The following is a 21,950-nucleotide window of genomic DNA, read 5'->3' as shown; positions in this document are numbered from 1 at the left end:
GCTTCATTCTTTTAAAGGTGCACTGCACACTCGGCAGGGAATAAATGTGTTTTGCTTTTCGTGAAGTAAACAAACAAAAATCGGGACCAAAGTCTTTAGGGGATACAGGAAACTTGTACAGCTTAGTAGCCGGTGCTTAAAAATAGCAAGCCAGATCCATACAACTGTCATAACACGCACAAAAACAACAACAACAACAACAACAACATGTTTATTTATAAATTGTATTCTCAAGACGTCTTATATTATTTATGCCACAATAAACGTTCAATAATATAGTTTAATAGAATAGCAAGACGAATAAGAAGAAAAATATATAAAACTACTATTTTACTACTAAATACTATTTCTTATTTACTACTAAATACTATTTCTTATTTAATTCTTACATTTCGGTCACTAATGGATTGTGTATGTATATTTTTGCGATTGTAACAGTGCTTCATAATATGGGACATTTAAATGTAAAATTTAAAGCAATTGATTAAAATAAAACAAACAATGGTCCTAATAATTGACAGAGTGCCAGGATAGTATTTATTTAAGTCTCTAGGACTGGAGAAACCGAAGACTGTCCAGCTGACCCACATGCTCGGTCACTTTCTTCTAATCAGACTCAATCACACACAGACACATTGCTTTCACTGGTTATACTTTTATAGGTTAACATTACTTTTAGACTTACATCTAACCTTCTATTACAATTAAATACAATGCATTAGCCATGCAAACAACACCACATGAAATCCCAACATGGTACTTTCTCAACAGACAGCAACATTGTTTTAAGGCACCGGCTGTCCGCGCTTACTCAATGTCGGGTCCATAATGACATCATGCCCAAATCAGAGCTTTAACTAGCAGGGTTTTTTTTTATTATTATTTTTTAATCACGTTAAGAAAAACTGGAATGTATAGGTAGACGCAATGCACACAACATCCTCATCTTTTCACTGTCGACCCCGTTTTATACTCTTACTTTACCACACAGTGCCCCCTGCTGGTCAGTGAGGTTTATAACCGCAGCCTCGAACAGGGTATGTAGCCAGCGTACTGTACTGTAGTTGGTTGCACAGAGTAAGCACAAATTTCTTTCTTTATTTTTCCACCAGAAATCACACACATACACGCGGTATATCTGGGATTAATTTATTCTAGAACAAATAATATTAATCTGAGCCAGTGAAAGCAGTACAAGTCAAATGGCTACACCCCTCATAAAAGTGTTCTGTGGTTTACCATAAATAAAGCCGAGTGAAGTGTAGTAAACCACAGTAAATGTATGGTAAAGCATTTAGTAATGTTACAGCACAGTAAATGAATAGTACACATATGGGAAAAGGTAAATGGACCCAGTGTGGGCCGTGCATATTATCTTAGAATGAAACATCAATGCTTGATTTGAGCAATATTATATTTGGATGTAATTCACTTAATATATACAAAATTATTAGTTTTATAGCTCAACTGTGGGCTGGGAATGCACCTGCCGGTAAAGTGGCAGGTAAGCACCTGCCAACCGAGATGTCAGCTGTCTGGTCCACTGTGATTTACACTGACAACAGGGAGATGCAGCTTTTAAATATTATATAGTATTATATAACAACACAACCTGCTTTTTATGGGGCGAACAAATATGCCGCCAAAAGCTTTTGAAGGACATCTTAAATCCAAGTTTCCGAAGTTGTCGCCATTAATTGTGCCCTATATATTAATTCACAAGAAAGAGCTTCGGCTTCGAGCTTACCCATGATGCCGCAGAAGTCCGGAAGTGAACGGTATATTGACAATATGGCTGCCCTTTCTGTAGGAGGGGGAAGGAGGAAGTCCCGGCTTTGACAGCTCAGTGCACCCCGAATAATAAAGTTAAGCTTTGCAAAAACACCGAATTTATGAATGAGGGGACTCCGCAAAGCCCGGGATGCAGGCACAGAGCTGAGGGTACATTGCGAATGTGAAGAGCACCATGTCATTTTTTAGGAGGAAAGGTAAGAACAGTGTCAGAGGATAGCGGGAGAGATAATGCAGCGGGGAGGTTTGACAGCTCTGTGTGAAATGAAAGGCCTTGAACTGCTGTTTAAAAAACAAAATCTAAGATCAAATGGTGCCTGTCTTATTGCACAGCCTTCATGCCTAGGAAACGATGATTTCTCAAGCAAGGGTATTGAAGTAGGCGTACATGCCTCTAGTTTAATAAAATGATTAAGGACCGTACCAGCTGCTGCAAATTGCAGTAAAATACCTGCAGATTTTCCAAACGTGATGTATATATTGTGAGTGCAAGTTTAACACATTAGTGCTAATGCATTATATATATATATATATATATATATATATATATATATATATATATATATATATATATATTTAAATAAAGCATTAAAAAGATTAACTTCCATCCGTCCCGGAGCTGAAGGTTACTATGTTGTTTGAAACATTGCTGAAATGCAGTGAAGTCTGGAGATTGGAGCTGGTTGTATAACAGTGCTTCTAGGGCCCTGGGATCCTTGATTCATTCAAACCCAAGTTCAGCCACAGACTAAGCTTCAGCAGCACTGTCCCACAATGTTCAGTTTTACACTGATGCATTTTTTCCTGTTCACTGCAGTATACTTACACGTTTTAGAAAGCAGACCCAATTGTTGGTTTACATTCGCCAACGTTAATCTGTTGGGACACAAGCTTCCTTCCTAATGAAAACAGTTTCTCTCTGTCTTTCTGAGCCCAATCGACCTGGTCCTGCTATTTCAGTACTTGCAAAGCAGTGAATAGTTTATCTACAATATTCAATTGATATGAACAGGGGGAAATCTAAATGCAGCATTTTAAACTTTAATTTGAAAACCAACATATTAATACGATTTTTGTCTGTAAAGTATTATTTTGCCATTAGTTCTCAATATGACCCGGTCAGGTACATGTGTGAACCTGCGGAGTAAATTGGAGCATGCCAGGAGCAAGCAGAATTCTGAAGCACCCTGAGTTTTAAAATGTTAAAAACAACTGCGGATAATGTTAAAACTGTTGTAAACTAGTCTACAGGTCTTCTACAAAATCCATTGATCGGTAGGATTACCATCAGTTTAAATTTCTCTGTGCACAGCAACGAAGCCCCCCTGCATTTAGTTACTGTAGAAGCCACTGTGGTCCAGTCTCCTTTGTAATCATGTGGCAGTGTTTTGAAAAACAGTACGGCTGGTTTCACAGACACCCATTATAACTCATCTTGTTGCTTTAGGTAAGGTAGTCCGATATTGATGCTAATTTGTGTCTGCTAAACCAACAGGTAGGCTGTTAACTCAGAATTCCTTTGCTTCTAACCCAGAAGCAAATGATCCAGGCTAAATAAGGACTTAAAGTATATTGTGTACAGTATATTGCAGTTGTGTATATTGATTCCTTGCATTGTCTGGTGCAGTAGATTAGATTTTTGATACGTGGTTGGAGGTGCTCCTAAAGTAAGGATCAGAGCTAATGTCAAAGTGCATAAAACAACAGAGGTGATACAGGAGGGGGAGGAAGATCAGTAGTTTGTCACACAAGTTTTGTTTTGTTTGTGGTCTAGTGTTATTAGATTACAATATTTGCAAATTGTAGCTGTTGGGCAATGGTTCTACAGGTGCTGCACACCAGCAGGCACTGTGTAATGAACAGAATTACAAACTGTAAAGTCTCATGATAAATGTGTCCAGTAAAGCGGACATTACAAAAGAACTAAAGCTGAACAGCATTCCTGTTGCTTTCTATCTGATAGTCACAGCTCAGGCTAAATACGAAGCTTTACTTAACTGGGTTCTGAAATGCTGACATGTTTCACATGAATTATATTGCGCAGTCTTGGTATTTGATTGGATAGTTTTGCAAGTCCTTTTGCTTTGAATATCTTGAGGGTACACAGGTCATGCAATCCATTCTAGTTTTGGATCTAGTTTCATTAACAATGTTTTGAATACAGAATGGCCATTGGTTATTCACAACCCAACTGCCTCATTGAATTGAGCTCATATGACATTATTGTACTGCTTGACCAATGCCTTTGCTTTATTCAAATTGGGAAAATATGATGATGAACTTGCAAATCATTCCCTTCTAAGCAAATTAAAACATGAATATTCATGTAAGATTCTAATAAGCACTTGCAATTTTCAAAAAAAAAAGTGAACTAAAAAGTATTTTTCTCCTGCATATTTCTCTATAGTAACTTAAAATAGGTAACAAAATACGTACTGCTCCCATTGTAATTCATAACGAGTTAGTTCAAATAGCGATACTGCAGTCTTAGGTGACATGGCTGGAGACTGACACTCCCTCCCTGTCCCATTATTTTGTGCAGCAGTCTTTCCAGTGTTATCTCTGACCTATTAAATGATCTCTGGTTGTTAAACAGTTTTCATATTTGCATTCTCATTTTGCAGCAAAAGGCAAGGAACAAGAGAAGCCGTCAGATGCAAGAATCAGCAAAGGTAAGAACCGGCACCACGGTGTCTCCCTTTCTCTCAATCTCTTCACCTCTGGTAGTTATTTAAATAAAATAAAATAGAATACGACTCCCATTACTGTTTAAGCCTTTACTACAAGCTTCATCTGTCACACTTGAGCTTCCAATCTGCATTGGTTAACTTGGAATTGACCAAACTGCTAGACAATGGAAGCTAGATTTACATCCCTGTTAATGTGTCGATGTAGCATTGCTGTGCCTCACGGCTTGCAGTGGTGTGATGGTGCATTCGCCAGTCACTGAATAACAGTTAGAATTACCCATTGTACCCATTGTCATATTTTCACAATGACTCATTTATTCCCACTGCATACATGATACCTTTGAAACACATTTTAAAGCATCCCTGTTTATATGTCCTCTTGGGAATAGGAATAGTATGTGTAATAAATTTGGTTTAGAATCTCACAATGGCTGATGCAAATAATAAACTGCTGAATTCCATCTGCTTTTAAAGGCTGTGTAGGGTTTAGAGCCAAACGTCTTATGACAAGTTTGCAGTCACATGCTCTGTGCATTCAAAAGGGATGGGTGTCTGTTTTCATTGTGATTCTGCTCCAGGGGTCAAACGTCTGTGCGTGTGTAGATGCAAAAAAAAAAATGGACAAGCTGACCAAAGCCTGTAAGCTAATTATTTGCTTGTTAGTGTAGGAATGAAGGGCTCCTGAACTGTTCATTTGAACTGCTACCAATTAAAGGTGGAAATTGTTTATAGTCAGATGCGGTACGTGCTGCAGTTACTAGACAACAGAATGAAAGGCCCAGGCTATTCTTCAAAGCTTTTTTTCTTTTCTTTTATGAAAATCATTTTTATTTTCGACATGAAACTGATGTAGAATGTTGTTGCTTTTTTTTTTTTTTTTTAACAACACCTTATGACAGTTTTATGAATAACAGACTAAACAAAACATTATTTTCATAAGCGTGTGAGTGGGGCTCACAGACCTGATATACAGCACAGTTGCATGTTCTTATGTTTCTAACCAAGGCCCAATATGTTGTTGTTTAAAGGAGTGTGGAAGACGTTACCCTTGTTATTACAAGCTGCTGCTCTTCCCACACACCTGTTTTAAAGCTTTTACTTCAGTGAAGAAGGACTCGCTTAAATTGCTGGAAGGAGGAATGGTGGGATGCTTAGCTTAAACTGTAATTCCATTTATTTTCATAAATTTTTTCTGTTCTGAGTGATTGCCAAGTTTAACAAGTGTTTCATATCAGAAGAAAACAGAAGGCAGATTTAATAAAGTACTGCAGTCTGTGGGGGATGAAATTCTATTGTATGTTTGCAAAATAACAATTTCATTTATTTTAGTGTTATGGGTGTGTAATGGATGTATACCATGTTCAGTTAAATAATGGTGATTATCAAATTAATTATATTTATTTCTTAATCAACACAAGAAAACTTATAAAGCAAGATGTAAAGTCTGCTTTGCTTACTGTACATAAATGGTTTAAGTTTTTTTGTATGTGAATAAACTACATAAAAACAAATCTGACCTGTCTGTATATAGTATGTATGACTGATGTCTTACTTCTATTGCGTAACCAAACCCATTGCAGTCATTTTGAGAGCTTTCTTGCTAAACTGGAAGCACTAGACTTCAGCTCGCTCTTTGAACTTGCATTGACTTTTATATGCAGTTCTCTGCAAAGTGAACGGGCACTCCTCAACAGAAAAGTTTTTGTATATTAACAAACTAAGAGAACTCCCCTATTCAACTGTATTCAAATACTGTTTGTTTAAACACAAAAGGTCATGGAGCTGTTTATTATTTTTTTTTAAGGTTGTATGAAAATCACAAGCTACATGACTCAGCTGTGGCACTGAAACGAACCTGACATACCTGCCTGTAAAGAGGCCAGAGCCCTTGCATTAGCCTAGACTCTCCCTGTGGCAGGGCAGAACCCTGCTGCTGTAAATAGTCTATGTGTGGGAATGTAAGGCTGGCAGGGATGGGTTTAAATCTGTCCCTGCCAGCAATCACAGGGGTGGCCATTCCCCCAATTAGGTAATTGATGCTAACTGGGGAGCGGCCACATGTATAAGCAAAGCCCTTTGTTTGTTGGAGGAGTTTGGGGTGTGTTTGTGCTGTGAGTTTGAACCAGTTTGTTTAGGGTAGTGAAGGCGAATGTCCAGCCTACTGATTTAGTCTTTTGTTAAATGTTTTATTTTGGCCCTCGTGCCCTGTTTGTCTGTTTTTGTGTTATTTGTTTAATAAGGTGCACAACACTGCTTTTAGAATGCCGCTTTCTGTCTCTGGGTGTAATTCCTGCCTGGTAACCAGTCTGGGCCGTGACGCTACCCTGTCACACTCCCTAAACTATCCGTCAGGTTATTTAGGAAGTGAAGGTGCAAGAGTAGCTCCTCAGCGCTATTTGCTCTGAATATTCTGAAACTATTAACCAGTGTTGCACAGTTACACAGCGTGTGTAGAGAGATAAGGACCACTTAAGAGGGTTTAGTTTTTTGGTTGACTTTGAAATAGCCTGGCTCAGGTCAGTCATATTAAGCTCCTGCTGATAAAGCAGATTTACTCATTTATGTAATGGTAATTTTAAATGTATTTATAAGAGAAATCTTTACTTTTTTTTAACCTGATGGGCTGTTACCTATATAACCGTGCTAGGTGCAGGATGTAGATTACAGGGTTATCTTTCACTTTTATAATTCTTGTCTACGATCACACTGAAACGGAAACGCTCTTCTGTGCTTTTCTGTGTAAAAAACATACTTGATGCGAGGTGCAGAGCTGTGTTGTGTTTCCTGCTTCTGTTTCCCATAGACAGTGTAGTTTTAGAGAACTGCTCGCCTTCTGCATTTTGTTTTCTACACAAGCCTGTGGTGTGGAGATTAATTCCCACAAATTAGGCATCTACCATTCCCAAACACAGAATCTGCACCCCAACACCTCAGCTGCTGTTTATCCATTTACTCTGAAGATTATGTATAACTTAACATGTCACGTCAGTCTGGGCATGAGAACTGCAAAGCTGTGCTCAACCTGCAAACTGATGCTTATTATCTCACTCAGGAAGTGCTGTTAAGCATAAAAATAACACAGTCTTGCCTATCCATACAGAACATTATTTTGTAAATTATTTGTACTGATTCATAAGCATGATTCTGTTGTAGAATATGCTTACCTCTGTTGGGAGTATGACTGTACAGTGTGATGATTTGGAATGTGTTTCTTTCCGTTTCTTTGTTTAACAGCTCCAGTGTCTGTCCAGTCACCATCACTGGGCACCCGTAACCATGCCATACAGGAAGCAGCAGGCCCCAGCCATGTGGCAATCAATGCTATTTCTGCCAACATGGACTCCTTTGCCAGGGGGCGGACCGCCATACTCAAGAAACAGCCCTGTCATATGGAGGCAGTTCATTTTGGAGACTTGGGTAAGACTTAAATTCCTGTTCCTAGTTCTTCAAAAACTAGGAAACTGCATCTTGTCAATGGTGCACAGTTAACTTCCAACCTCTCAGCGTTATCCTTAACTTCCTCATCTAAAACTATTAACCTTAACATAACTCAACATTTGGGAATACATCTGCGTGTGTGGTCCACCCAATAAATAAATAAACAAATGTTTGTTTTTTTTACAGAAATTTTGATCTCCTGTCAGGAACAGGAAAGACATTCTACTCAGGCGTGAGAGACAGGGTTGTAACAATTGGTCATATTAGCAGTACAGGAATGGGCACCATTTTACAACAGGTGGTGTGCTGGGAGAGCTTACAGAAATAAACAAATGCAAGTCTAAACAACCATGGAAGAGTGAACCTCAGACATGTGAGCTTGGGGAGTAGGGTCTTGAGATGTGCATTGGCATATGGTTCAAAAAGCACACTGGCATCCAGGTTGTGAATGTGGCAGCTTGCCTGATGTTTCTGTTGGTAGTTAGGCATGGTAACAATTAAAATTGTCTACAAAAACGCTTCTTCACCATGACCTATTTTGTAAGTACTGTACCAGACGTTTTTCAGAGCTTACATCATTAAAAAAAAAAAAAGTTGTGGTTTATACATACTTAGATGCCTTCCACATTTTATATATTCATTTTCCCAAAATGTACCATTTAAGAAAGCAGGCAGTAGGCGAGGATGACACTGTGTGTTGTTTATCTCTACATCAATTGTGTGTTGCAGGCCGGTCGTGTCTGAACTACCAAACGCAGGAGACCAAGTCTCAGCTTTCAAAGACGGTGGATCAGATTCTGCGGGACAGCATGGCCCTCCCGTACTTCATCCAGTTCACAGAGTTGCGCAGGGCGGAACACTTGGTCAAGTTCTGGCTGGAAGCGGAGAGTTTCCGTTCCACCAGCTGGTCCCGAATCCGAGCTCACAGCCTGAACACTGTCATGCACAGCTCCTTAGCAGAGCCTGCTTCCCCCTCAAGGAAGCAGCATGAAAACAAAGAGCCCTCTGAAGATTTAGCACTCGGGCAGCTGCAGCCTTCAGAAGCAGAAGAGGCATTCAGCCCCGCAAGAACGCACAGGCAGGCCAGCCCTTTGGACACTTGTTCAGGCAGGAGCTCCCCAAACAATTCTTCAAACTCGGATAATAAGGAATCATATGCACTCCATGGGGTTTCAAAGGCCGGGACTCCCACAAAAGAAGGTTCTTCCAAGGCCGTGGTACCTAGTGGACTCCAGTCCCCCAGGACAATCAAAGATCTGTCAGGAAAACTAATGAAAAGTACGTTCCATTCGATTTCAAGGACCTTTAAAGAGACAACCCACCTCCTACATGAGAGCTCATCGTCAGACGCTTTAAGACGCCAAATAAATAATGAAGCCGAAATCAAATGCAAAAAATATATATTCATTGCCATCCAATCGCATCAGACATTACAAGAACTTACAGACCCCAATTGTAATCTGATGGAAAGATGAGCTCTTTTAGTACAACAAATATCTTACTTAGGCAGCAAGGCCACATGTTGAAGAAGGTCATTTGCAGTGCAACTGCATGCAGCAACCATCCATTTAGCTTAGACAAGTCAAAGAGTGTAATAAATCCTGCATACAAATCCAGTTAGCAGTAGAAGTAGTTCTTTATTAAGTGTCTGGAATTATTTGGCTAGCCATATCTACAGTGAACAGTACTAGTCCCCTGTCCTCAAAAAAATAATAATCATTCACAAAACATATTGATTTTCTTTCATCCTCTAGGTATAGAGCGAGATGCAGTGAATATGTTTACCAAATACATCTCTCCAGATGCTGCTAGGCCTATTCCAATCACGGAGGCTATGAGGAATGACATAGTAGGTAAGAGGCTATTGATTGCTGAAACCCAACAGGTATTTGCAAGGAGTCGTGTAATCAAAAGGCAGACTTGTGTGACTCTGTACGCTCTATTGATCTCCTTCGGACTGAAGTGTGTCCCTTGTTTGAGAGTATTTTCTGTATACCTGCCTGATAATGAGTGTACATGCTTACAACAGACAAAGAGCTCCCACCGTCTTCCGCGCTGGCTTTTCTTAGGAGGGTTGAAGATGCACTAGTGTGATTCTGCATAGCAGGCACAACCTGGAACTGATCTTTCAGTCAAAGTATAGCGCATTATTATCTGAAGAGCTTGTACATCTAAGTGACTTTGTGTTGATGTTTTAGAGCAGGTCACGGGAATATAAGAGCAAATGATTTCTTTTTTTCTTGTCTCCTTACTTCTAGTCATGTCTTTTATATATTTTAACAGCTAAAATCTGTGGAGAAGATGGTCAGGTGGACCCAAACTGCTTTGTTAAAGCACAATCCGTCGTCTTCGACATAATGGAACAAGAGTGAGGTTTTTTTTTTTGTTTGTTGTCACTTCAAAGATGTTATCACACTTCTGTTTATATCATTACATGGGCTGCCGCAATTGTTTCGTTTCTCAGGCTGGCCAGTGTCTGGGCCCGGATCGTTTGTTTTATGAGGGCTCAAACACTTCTCATTATAATCACAACAATAACCTATTTCCCAGATAACATCATTGACATTAACACAAGTTGCTTTTAAGTGTATGTTTAGTGGTAAACATATTCCTTTGCTAGACAATGGTCAATATGAAATGAATACAAAAGTATTAGCAAATAGGAAGATCAAACTTGTAACATAACAGTATTTCACTTGACCCTGTGTGGATAAACCAGTTGCTATGTCTGTACTTATTTTATTTGTGTTTTACTTCACACCACTTCTCTTGGGACCTTATTGAAAAATAGACCATTTAGTCCCTGTGAGTAAAACCTTAATTAAAACACTCCACAACAATTATATTGCTTTTGAGATATGTTAGACCTATTTCATTCTTGGGTAAAAGTTTTTCTCAATTGCCATGGGTTATCCTTTTGAATTGTTCCCCTTTCCCCGTTTTCAGTTTATGTAGGAAATCCTCATATGGGGGTGGAAGAGCAAAGGACTCCCTTACGTTAGATGCTGCATGGTCAACAGCAAAGGGTTCATTACCCATACTCTGTCACCCTGCTTTAAATCAATCTTACGATTGTCTTGAAGGAATGAATGGCTTCAGTATCTGTCTTCACATTCACTATGAAATGAAATAGTATTATAGCTCTGCTGCAGAACCTCCATGTATCCTCCCTGTACAGGCACTTTGCTGAATATTTAAGGAGTCACCATTTCTGCAAGTACCAGATTGAAGTGTTGACCAGTGGAACTGTGTACTTGGCGGATATTCTTTTCTGTGAGTCGGCTCTCTTCTACTTCTCTGAGGTAAGAGCATGGTGTATGGATTGTTATTACAAAAAAATGTTAAAGCTTACAGTTATCTGATTTCAAACCGGAGAGGCGGAGTAAAACTGGAGCAAATTATTTTTGTATTGGAGATACTAAACACAATATCGGGTGAAAACCAAACTACTACCGTTGATGCCACCTTCGCTCTAATTTTGCCCTGTGGAAAGTAGAGGTCTATCCTGTGTTTCAGACAGAATGCTAAAAATGCAACTGGGTTATGCATGGTTAACAATTAAACTTGGAAATACAGCAGAGAGATTGCCTGGTTAGTCTTCTACACTTTTTTTTTTTTTTTTTTTTTTTTTGCAACACAGTTCATGGAAAAGGAAGACGCTGTAAATGTCCTTCAGTTCTGGTTAGCTGCAGACAACTTCCAGGATCAGCTTGCTGACAAGAAGGGCCAGTATGATGGGCAGGAAGCTCAGAATGACGCCATGATTCTTTATGACCAGTGAGTGACCCTTTCATTGATTCCGTTGTCAACACTCTACAGCTGTGTCCACAAGTTTTGCATCACCCTATAGAATTAACCAATTGTGCTTCATAAAGTCGAATGAAACCTGCTGAATAGTGTTACGTTAACATATTGAATTGCATAGCTCTGTAGTTTTCCATATACTTTGAAAAATGTAACATTTCAAAATCTAACATGAAATACTGTACTGCTATTAGCTTCCGGTAGATTTTTTGTGATATCAATTTGTAGTGTATTTGATTACATGATGTTAAATAAACAATCTGAATTGTTAAAAAAATAATAATTAAATGGTCTAATTTTGGTAGCTGTAGACCACTTTAGCGATTATATAAAAAATCAGTTTCAAACATCTTGTTGAAAATGTCATTGTAATGTAATGAGTTTTGTAATTGAAGTAGTATTTGAGGCTTGTCTTCCTGAATAGTTACTTTGTGTTGATAAATATTGGAACCAGACTTTGTTGCTTTTCTAGTAGGGCGGGTAACCTCTTAATTCCATTTGTCTCGCAGGTATTTCTCTCTCCAAGCAACAAAACCACTGGGGTTTGACGATACAGTCAGATTAGAAATTGAATCCAATATTTGCAGGGAAGGGGGACCACTCCCGGACTGTTTCACCACTCCATTACGCCAAGCATGGACTACCATGGAAAAAGTAAGAGTTTAAAACCCTTTTCAGACACAGGATAAGAAAAGAAAGAGCCGTCATTTCCTTTTGTAAATCATTTCCAAGTACATTTTTACATAAGCATCTGGGAATATGGGGGGGTTAATGATTTTCTATTTGCTAGATCTGTTTTTCTTCTCTCCCTGCAGGTCTATATGCCTGTCTTTCTGTCCAGTAATCTGTATTATAAATATTTGAACGACCTGATTAACTCTGTTCGAGGGGATGAGTTTTTTGCTGGGAATGCTGCGTTACTAGGCCATGGATCAGGCAGCCCCCAGGACAGTGAATCCAGTACTGGGAGCTTGGATGGACCAGCTCAGGTATCTCTTCCAGATAACTCCATGTGGACTGCATGGCTCATGTTGCCTTTTCCTGTATGTTTCTGAATTAGCCATTCTATGGCCATGAATATCTCCAAATGTTACTAGCTTGCACCCAACTTACTGAACTGAAGACTAAAGTCCATTGCTATTGACCCATTGGGTCCAATTCCATTTGTACAATATCATTTTATTTTTTTAGAGATGGATAATCTAGCATTACCTGAAGAATGACAAGCAGAGGAGTGAAATTACCTGTTAAGCTTTTACTTTCTAAATACTGCATTGTTAGTTTAACAACAGTACACACTAGAGAGGCATTCTTTAAGAAATATGTTTTTTGCACTATTACAAGATGGTTTCGCCTGTCATAATCGCCCATAAGCTGATTAGACTCTTATTTCAAGATTCCGCAGTTGACACAGTAAAAAAAAATACAAAACTGTCTCTTTTTTTATAGCAAGGTAACAAAAAGGCTACAATTAAAATCCTAAAAAACTTTGATGAAGCAATAACTGTGGACATAGCAAGTTTGGACCCAGAGTCTCTATATCAGCGTCCATATGCAGGGTAAGCGGTTAATGTATTTATCTTATTAAGTATATGCTACTTTGCATGGTATGGGTTTTACTTTCATTATTTAAGCCTGACTTCACTTTTACTGTAGCTTCAATTTTAAAATTAATTTCAGTGCTATCACAGCTGTCCTTCCTAATTGTTTTAGGTCATGAGCTGGGACAGTGGAATCCTGCGCCCAGAGATTTTCTCCGCTCGAATGTGACGTGAACAGAGAGTAGCTGTGTTCACGCATGTTTGATTGGCACTTAGAAGGAAGTCCTGTGGTCTAAACATCCTGGTAATGCATCTCTTTGTTCTGCAGGAGAATGACGTTTGGGAAAGTGAATGAACTTGGACAGTTTGTTAGAGAGGCTGAGCCCGAGCCTGACGTTAAGAAATCTAAAGGTGCGTTTCTGGAATGCGCTACCGTTATTCGTTTTATAAGTGTCGATACAGAATACACAGTGTTTTAGTGTCCACAAGGGGAGATTAAGTTCCCCTTGGAGCTCACTTAATTTATGAGCAAGAACTGAGACTGGGACATTAAGATTTCAGTGCAGTCTTTGATCCACCTACACATTATAGATTAGGCCTTATAATGCTGATAAAGATCTGTGTTGATCCAATGGCTGGCAACATACCTTGTGTGTGGCAAGTTCTGAAAGTGTCCGTTAATTAAATAAATGGTAATTCAGTTTGTAGTTTTGATTCAAATCCTCAACCTCTGAACATCAACCTGTGGGGGAAAAAAAATGCCTCAGTACTGTACACCACACATTATGTAATGCGTGTCAGTTCACCTAATGATAACCTGTAACTCATTAAGAGGTAGTCCTTTTAAAATCAAGAGAAGTTATTTTTATGCAGGAGGAGTAGATGGACTGATTGTCTAAACTGTAAGTGTAAATACAAATGAGATAATTATTACAAGACTGTTAAAACCCACGACTCCACTGCCACCCCCCCTCAGATTCTATATTTGATCATGTTGACCACTTTGGGGGATTGCCAGTGGGCTGCATGCAGTAAGGTAGTAATAACATGTTGTGCTTTGTGCAGGCTCAATGTTTTCCCAAGCCATGAAGAAATGGGTGCAAGGAAACACAGATGAGGTATGTCATTAAGAGGAGGCTGTGATCAGGAGATCGTGACAGGGTATACATTTATACCAAAACTAAACAACAACATGACATAGTTCACTATTTAACTGGAATTTGTCGTTCTAAAAGCAAATGTAATGCAGATGTATTCATTTAAAAAACATGGTACCTACATACTACTTATTTTTGTTTTTGTTTATTCTAGGCTCAGGAAGAGATGGCCTGGAAAATAGCCAAGATGATTGTAAATGAGGTTATGCGCCAGGCGCAATATGAACCTCCTTGTGACAAGTCCACGAAGGTACTCGCTTGCAGTAAAGTATTTACATTATAAGTTGTTCAAAGTGACACCCATGACCTGCATTCTGTACTATGTAGAATATGCATCATCTTTATTGCAAGCCAGTTTTAGTTACAATGGGAAAGACAGTAGATCTGATAGAGATCTGATCCGTAACCAACACTGCACAAAATAACAATGCTGCACGAGAACTCAAAAAGCAATGACTCTGCAGACTTCCACCCCCACCGATAGTCACTAATATTCCAGAACAATTCAAACACCAGTGGTGGCCCTGCACCCCGATTGACACTGTTATGACAGGTGTTTGTAATATTTTTGTCCAGCCGCTGAAAATCAAGTTCAGAGACAATAGTTTCACTTGTTTGCTTGATTATTTCCAGCTATGACCTTTGGATGAACCAAAAGATTCCCTTTTTTCTTCTTGCCGAAGAGGTGCCCTGTTTCCTATGGAGGATTTTGGCCCACCAACCCGTGATGATGAACTGCACACTTTATTTGTAGAATGTTACTCCCTTCATTTGTATGAAGATAACAAAGCATTCCAGGACCTTCAGCGTCACTGTGTGTATGTGTGAATTTTAACTGTACTCCAGTCTAACACAATGAAGGCTTTTTTTAAACATATGAAGACAACACAGCTGCATCACAGTGCAATGTAAACGCTGATTTAGAAAGTGGCTGCCTGCAACTGCAGTTGGTAATGTGAACTGAAAGACTTCAAAAAAAATTCATATCTACTCGGCATACCAGTGTCTTGAAGAACTCTCAAGTTAGTCCACTTGAGAGAAAAAAATAAATAAATAGAAGGACTTCATGGAGTTTAGGGTAGTGTTAAAAAAAAAAACTAAACAAAAATTATGAACCAGGTGGTCAGTCCAGCTATAACAGCTTCTTGCAAGTACAGTTCTATCCGCACATGCAAATATTTTGTTAACAGTATGAAAACTCTCAATTTTTTGTGTTCTGAAAGTAGCTTGCAATGTACTGTATAATAACTGGAAACATAAGTAAGCTGTTCTTAGTGCAAATGGACTGTCTGTCACCCTTGGCCCTCTGTTTAAGATCATACTGCCCATTTGCAAGTCACACATTGACCAGTTGTAGACCCCTCCCCTCCCATTGAATTCAAGTGCTAAAGCAGCTTAAAATAAGGAACAGAACAAAACAACTGTAGACTTCACTCCTTATATTGCAGTACTTTTATTGTCGATCCTTGTGAAATACTTTCTACGCATATGTAAATGTTAAGTTTCTTTCCTGACGATCACAGTTAATAAAAAGACAAATTAAACAAATAAAAAAAACATTCTGCAAAATAATCTCAACGATGACTGTTTAATGGAAAATTGTACTCTGTGAATGTCTGATTCTTTTGAGACACCTTGAGCAGTATCAACAATAACAGAAAAAGACTGTGTATATGGTTTTTTGGTACTATGTACCATCACTGTTTTCTGATGCCTATGTATTCATGTATTTAATCTATAATCTATTTAATTGTGTTTGATTTAAAAATACATATATTAATGAAATGTATTAAACCTGTGTCTTATCCTGTTTGTTATTCACAACACTAATACAGAAAACACAAATACATTTGTGGGGCATTTCTGTCTTAATCACAATACTGGTATTTTTCCATTTAAATAATCTGCACCATACAGTTTATATGTTGCTATTATTACTTAGGAAACTGATGGAACCTCTGTGCTGCCAGTATTCTAATAATGAACATTGAAAACGAGACAGAAGGGAGTTTCATTGAGTTTAACGTTAACAGGTTAATACCATGAGTCTTCATGAGATTTTTTTTTTCCCCCCATGAAATACAGTAACTCAAGGCACAACATTTCTCCAGAGCTCAGAAAATTATAAAACATCCTCATGATTGACCAGACTTGTGTAGTTGTGGTCATTCTGGCAGTGGTTAAGGAAACCAGTCACGTTGTCTGGATTTAATTAACACATCCAGCTCTTTGCCTTGACATTCAAAACTCCCTGAACAGTGCACTACAGACTTTTACGTCTGTTTTCTAAGCCCCGATTTGCAGTGATTTTAGACCGAGGTTAGCTCAGCACATATCGGGGTCTGTGAAACCAGCCAGGCGTCCCTAGTATCAGGTGTAAACCATGTGTTCATTTTAAGAATGCATGACATATTTAACCTAAGCTCCGCCCCCCATTTCAAACAGGTGTGAGAATGAGATGGGGACGGGGTTCCAGTAATATCAAACATAACCAAAATACTGACAGTGAAAATAAAAGTGAACCGGATTATTTCATATGGGCAAAATAAATAAATAACCACACCTTTGAATTGTATTGCTAAGGGCTTTTAAATATGGTTTCACATTTGCAAACATTCACACTAAAACCACAATTCACTAAACTGCAGTTTAAACGGTTAGACAATTCAGCTATACTAAATTCACAAAAAAAAACACAACCAACATAAAATAATGCTGGTCTTGAAACCGCGATAAACCACTGTTGGTCAATGCTGGAATGCCGAACTGGGGTGTTAGCCACAAAACAAGATTCAATGATGTGACCACATTGCACAATAAACTGTAATGTATATTCCTCTAAAGATGTTCAAGTTGCCTAGTCTTGATAGTTTAGCCCCTTTTATTATTAAAAGATACAACACAACGAATAACTAAACGTATTTAAATGCACGTCCCAATGTCAAACAAATACATTACTATAACTAACCTGTCAAAAACTAAACACACATCATTTTGTGAATGTGAAATGTGCCTAAAAAAACTTCTCCTTAATAACTGTGCTTATTAAAAATGTATACTCAGTCATACAGGTTATGTAGCCTGTTGTGTGAATATTTATTTAGCAGCTATTGGTCAATGGATGTAAATCTCAGGTCAATGGAATGCAACGCAGCGGTCAGGTGTAGCCCATGGAGTTAATTACTCTTCTTTTTAAGGAGCAGCTGTTGCTGGGCCTAACTACTTTATGGATTTATTTCAAACAAACAAACAAACAAACAAGCAAACAATGGAGAACGTTCTGCGTTACGTTAACATTTTCTCCTTATGTTTTCTGTTTTTCTCCGTCAACGTTTCTCAACTGGATTTAAGAAATCGCTACTTTAATTACTTGCCCGAATCACATATAGTTTCATATATTGATCTGCAAGATACTGTAACCTGCACCAGAACCGGTATGATGCTGAAAGTGCCTAAAGACGAGTTTATTGACTTGACCATAAAGTTTCTAGTAGTTGGTGAGTATGAAAAAAAAACAAAAAAACTCAATTTTAAGATTTTTTTTTTTTTTCGGTGCATAAACAAACGTTTACCCCCACACATTTCGCAGAGCCGCGGGCTATTCTACAACTAACTTCGTTCCAGACACTGGGTTAGGTATTTGGATACATTGGTGGCTGTTTTTCATTTTTCATGTAATACCAATAATATTTAAAATGTTTGTGCACATAACTAAAACAAAATATTCTTACCTGTACATTAATTTTGAAATGTCCAAGATGCAAATGAACTCGCATGGGTAACATGTTGCTGTCTTGAGCGTTACATTGGGTGGCTTCATTGATTTGGCTACGTTTAGCAACACTTGATTACAACTGTGCCCTACTCCAAAAACACCTGTTGCTCTGCAGACAAACATGCACGCGCAACGCCTTGTCTCTTTTCAATTATTGGATATTTAGTAAAGGATATGTAATGGAATCTTGGTGAACTTGTAATGCTTTATACATAATACCTTGTAATTTTACGCATTCTACCAAAACACAAGTGTGTGTATAAGAAGCTTTCAACTAACATGAACTTTTTTGTAGATGCGAATGGTCGATATGTTTTTGTAGAACATATTGCCTCTCAATGCAAATACTCAATTAAGAAAGACCTCGATGAGTCGTGGCTGTTTGAAACCGCGTATGATGGATGTTATGTTCAGATGGAGGTAGGCTTTTATTTGAGACGGCACACACGCCTATGCTTTTAGACTGGTACACTGCAGTTCTAATCCGTGTTCTTGTGTATATAGGGAAACCAGGCATCCCTGCAGGTAGTTCTTCTAGCGACGGCGGGTGATGGCAGAATAGAAATTACGGAGACTGTTCCAGTAAAGTGCATCATCACAACCGATGTAGAGCCGCATCCTACCGATTACCCAATGAATCGTAAGTTTTATAATCTATTTACCGTTTAAGCACAAAAGTGTTAATTACGACCATACCTTACTTATTTTTGCTATAGGATTCACAATGGGTGACCCATTGTATTGCTAGTGCAGAACCTTCTGGGTTGTTTAATACATTACATATGTATATGCGAGGTGTAGCTTGGCGTCTTTTTTCTCTTTTTTTTTTTAAATAAAGGGAGCAGCGTGTGTACCAAGGATGGATTTTTTCAGATAGTCATTTGGTCAAATGTAACAAAACCACATCTGGTCCTGGATTCCGTCTACGTGTCCAGCGGTAATGCTCAAGAGTGTAAACCAGCCCAGACGACCGCAGCATACGTGAAGTTCCGATTCCCACTCAACTCTTGCGGAGCACGAAGAACGGTGGGTGAGCACCTTGCAGCTTTAAAACGAAACAAAAAAAGTGTAGTTGACGTTTACCTTAAATAGTTTTGAAAATGTTTTATATGTATTGCTTAACAAATATAACCAGCAGTTGCTGAAGGTAAGAGCACACCTTCCTTGCTCATTGTCTCGACTTGTAAGAGTTCAGAGAAACTTTGAAAGGTTTGTGTGTTTTTTTTTATTGCTGGTAAAACTGCTAAATTGAAATGTGCAATACTCTTGTATGCTTGTAGGTTAGTGATGGGAAAGTGACCTATTCCGTTGACGTCCTGGCTAAAGGTCTTCCTGCAGGTCTAGCCACAATATCCAGAGACAGTGTCTTCAGGTAGGCACATGGCATTCTGCTCTATATGGTTTCTTCAGTCTTCTGAAGTGCTTTTGAATCTAGTTGAGTATATTGGTGGGGGGTGTCAAACACAATAGGGTGCATCTCTTTTCAAACCATTCCGAATTCAAGTCGCCCTGGGTAAGGGTGTCTGCTAAGAAAAAATAAATAAACGCAGCATTTTTATCTTCTAAAAGCTGGCAAATTGGGCTGCACAGTGTTGATAAACATGGCGATCTGGATTCTGGTACTGAATGTCAATTGGTGTCAGAATTGCACCCTTATTTCTTTATTCTTCAGGCTTACAGCACGCTGTCATTTCAATCAAGAAGCAGAAGCTCGTATAGCGGCTGCTGTCCTTACTGTCCCTCCACCTTTCCCAGTAAGAAGTGATGGTGAACACCTGCTGGAGCTGAGGATTGCAAAAGGTAACGCATTCGTGCAGCTCTACCTGCAACAGATCCTGTGCAATCGGAACAATGATTTAGAATTCCTGTGGATCTCCACACTAAACCGGGCTGACCTGCTTTCCCAGATGTCTCCTATGCAGATTATTACACCAGCATGGAGTACCCTGTGATAAAGCTACTGCGCAAAGTGGTGTATATTGAAGTTCGTATTCTGAACAGGGTCGACCCGAAACTTGTATTACTCCTGGATGACTGCTGGGCTACTTCGGATAAAGATCCGTATATGAGCCATCGCTGGAAACTTCTTGAAAAGGGGTAAGTAATCTGGTGGTGGGGGATGCAAGCTATTGCAGCAAGAGTCCTGCCCAGCAGAATGACTCTTGGCTGCATTGTTCTGCTTTGGGCACTACCAGCTCTGATCACGGTAAATCCACTCTCTGTATTGCAGGTGTCCTTTTGCTGGAGACAATTATGTAACAGAGATCCAACCTGTCCTGTCCACTCCGGATGTACGGTTTCCAGCGCATTACAAACGATTTCAAGTGAAGATGTTTGCCTTTTTGGATCGCCAGACATTACAACCTCTGAATGGTTCAGTAGGTTATCTTAAATGTTTCACTTTTGGAAGACCTGATTTGGCTTGGTGCTTTTTTTTTTTTTTTTTCTCATTTTATTGCATTTTTTTTTTTTTTTTTTTTTAGTTTATGTAATACAGTATATCGGGAACCTCTTGTTTGATTTTGATGAAACTAGTCATGGGCATTTGTTATTGAGTAGCTATACTGTGCTGTATGATGCAATATGTGTTAACACACCTCTTGTGTTTTAGGTCTACTTCCACTGTGAAGCCACAGTATGCACAGGAACAGAATATGATTGTCCTGTGTCATGCGGCAGAAGTAAGTACATGCTTTTAAATAAGTCAGGTAATTTTACAGCTGCAGGCATGGTGGTGGAAAGAAGACTCCAAGACTCCCATCCCTTGTATCAGTGCGGGTCTATCTACATTTACCATGTGGTTCTCTGGTACTGGGATGCTATGAAGGAGTTTCAGATGCAGGAATACAAGCAGTCAAAGATGATGTATGCTTGAACTGTGACCTGGGATGTCTTTTTAAAGGTCTGAGGTGTGTTTTTTTTTATTGCACACTGTTACTATGTGTTTTTATGTATTTAAGGGAAAAGAAGAACCCAAGGACTGCAAGTTTGGCAGAACAGATCCCAGTCCAGCATAATCTCAAAGGGTCCCATTCGGATCAGCTGGAATTCAGAGGAGTCCTCTCAACCCCACAGACTTGGTATAGCAGATGTGTTTAATTTAAATATACAGTATTAGATTTTATTTGCCAACAACTATATTCATACATAAACTTTACTGCAAGGTTCAACTAGTATAAAATCAGATAATAGTATCTACAGTAGAGTTTAACTTGCTATGCAATGTAGGAGTCAAAGTAGCTGGTACCGTGTGTCATCAATCTCATGCCTATTTTCTAGAAGTCTTCACTGCTTAAAATCCCAGTGCTGAGCTGGACATTTTGCCCACTATACTTGAAATTCCTTATTTTGTTTCCTGCAGCGGTTTATTTGGTCTCCAGTGCTGGAGCAGTGTTCTTCGCTGCCATTGTATGCTGCTTCATTATTAGATGGAGGAAACGCCGGTTGTTGCAAGATGATGGCCTGTAGATCATTTCCTTTAATAAAACTTTAAACCTAACTTAAAACTAAATAATCTGTGTGTTGGTCTTTATTCAGGGGCATTGTGATTTAGGTTTACTGGGATGCTGAATTGTTGCACTATAATAGGGTAAACTCTCCCCCCTCCCTCTCCCAAATCTCCAAATGCATCTTTCAAATGTATGTACCTTGTCTTAACCTACTGCTAGGTCTTGTTCTAATAGGTATAATTGTCATCACAAAGCTAATCCCTAGCACCGTTTACCCCCAACAGCTTAATGTACTTCTTGCAAAT

General features: G+C 38.9%; 2 protein-coding genes across 3 annotated transcripts; both read left to right on the top strand.

Moving 5' to 3' along the window:
• Window positions 1–1,753: 1,753 nt before the first annotated feature.
• LOC117430199 (A-kinase anchor protein 10, mitochondrial-like) lies at window positions 1,754–16,215 on the top strand. 2 transcript variants are annotated; one of them, XM_034050012.3, is made up of 15 exons: window positions 1,754–1,988; window positions 4,416–4,463; window positions 7,716–7,898; window positions 8,649–9,197; window positions 9,674–9,772; window positions 10,203–10,287; window positions 11,098–11,221; window positions 11,560–11,696; window positions 12,233–12,377; window positions 12,539–12,712; window positions 13,173–13,282; window positions 13,593–13,675; window positions 14,330–14,382; window positions 14,576–14,671; window positions 15,055–16,215. In XM_034050012.3, exons 1-15 carry the CDS (start codon window positions 1,967–1,969, stop codon window positions 15,058–15,060), a joined length of 1,914 nt encoding a protein of 637 aa, XP_033905903.3. In that variant the 5' UTR covers window positions 1,754–1,966; the 3' UTR covers window positions 15,061–16,215. The 2 variants fall into 2 exon arrangements, with proteins under 2 accessions (XP_033905903.3, XP_058856726.1); XM_059000743.1 differs by having other exon boundaries at window positions 14,576–16,215.
• A 1,418-nt stretch (window positions 16,216–17,633) lies between these two features.
• On the top strand, window positions 17,634–21,714 carry LOC117429780 (zona pellucida sperm-binding protein 4-like). Its single transcript, XM_059000744.1, has 11 exons — window positions 17,634–17,918; window positions 18,492–18,616; window positions 18,701–18,836; window positions 19,035–19,222; window positions 19,477–19,568; window positions 19,869–19,996; window positions 20,104–20,293; window positions 20,427–20,574; window positions 20,808–20,877; window positions 21,157–21,276; window positions 21,558–21,714. The coding sequence occupies exons 1-11, from the start codon at window positions 17,648–17,650 to the stop codon at window positions 21,662–21,664; spliced, it is 1,575 nt and encodes a 524-aa protein (XP_058856727.1). The 5' UTR covers window positions 17,634–17,647; the 3' UTR covers window positions 21,665–21,714.
• The last annotated feature ends 236 nt before the right edge of the window (window positions 21,715–21,950 follow it).

The sequence above is a fragment of the Acipenser ruthenus genome, chromosome 26 (assembly GCF_902713425.1).
Source record: "Acipenser ruthenus chromosome 26, fAciRut3.2 maternal haplotype, whole genome shotgun sequence".
NCBI classification, from domain to species: Eukaryota; Metazoa; Chordata; class Actinopteri; order Acipenseriformes; family Acipenseridae; genus Acipenser; species Acipenser ruthenus.
Note: the sequence above shows the minus strand (reverse complement) of the source record. Positions and strands in the feature narration are given on the sequence as shown.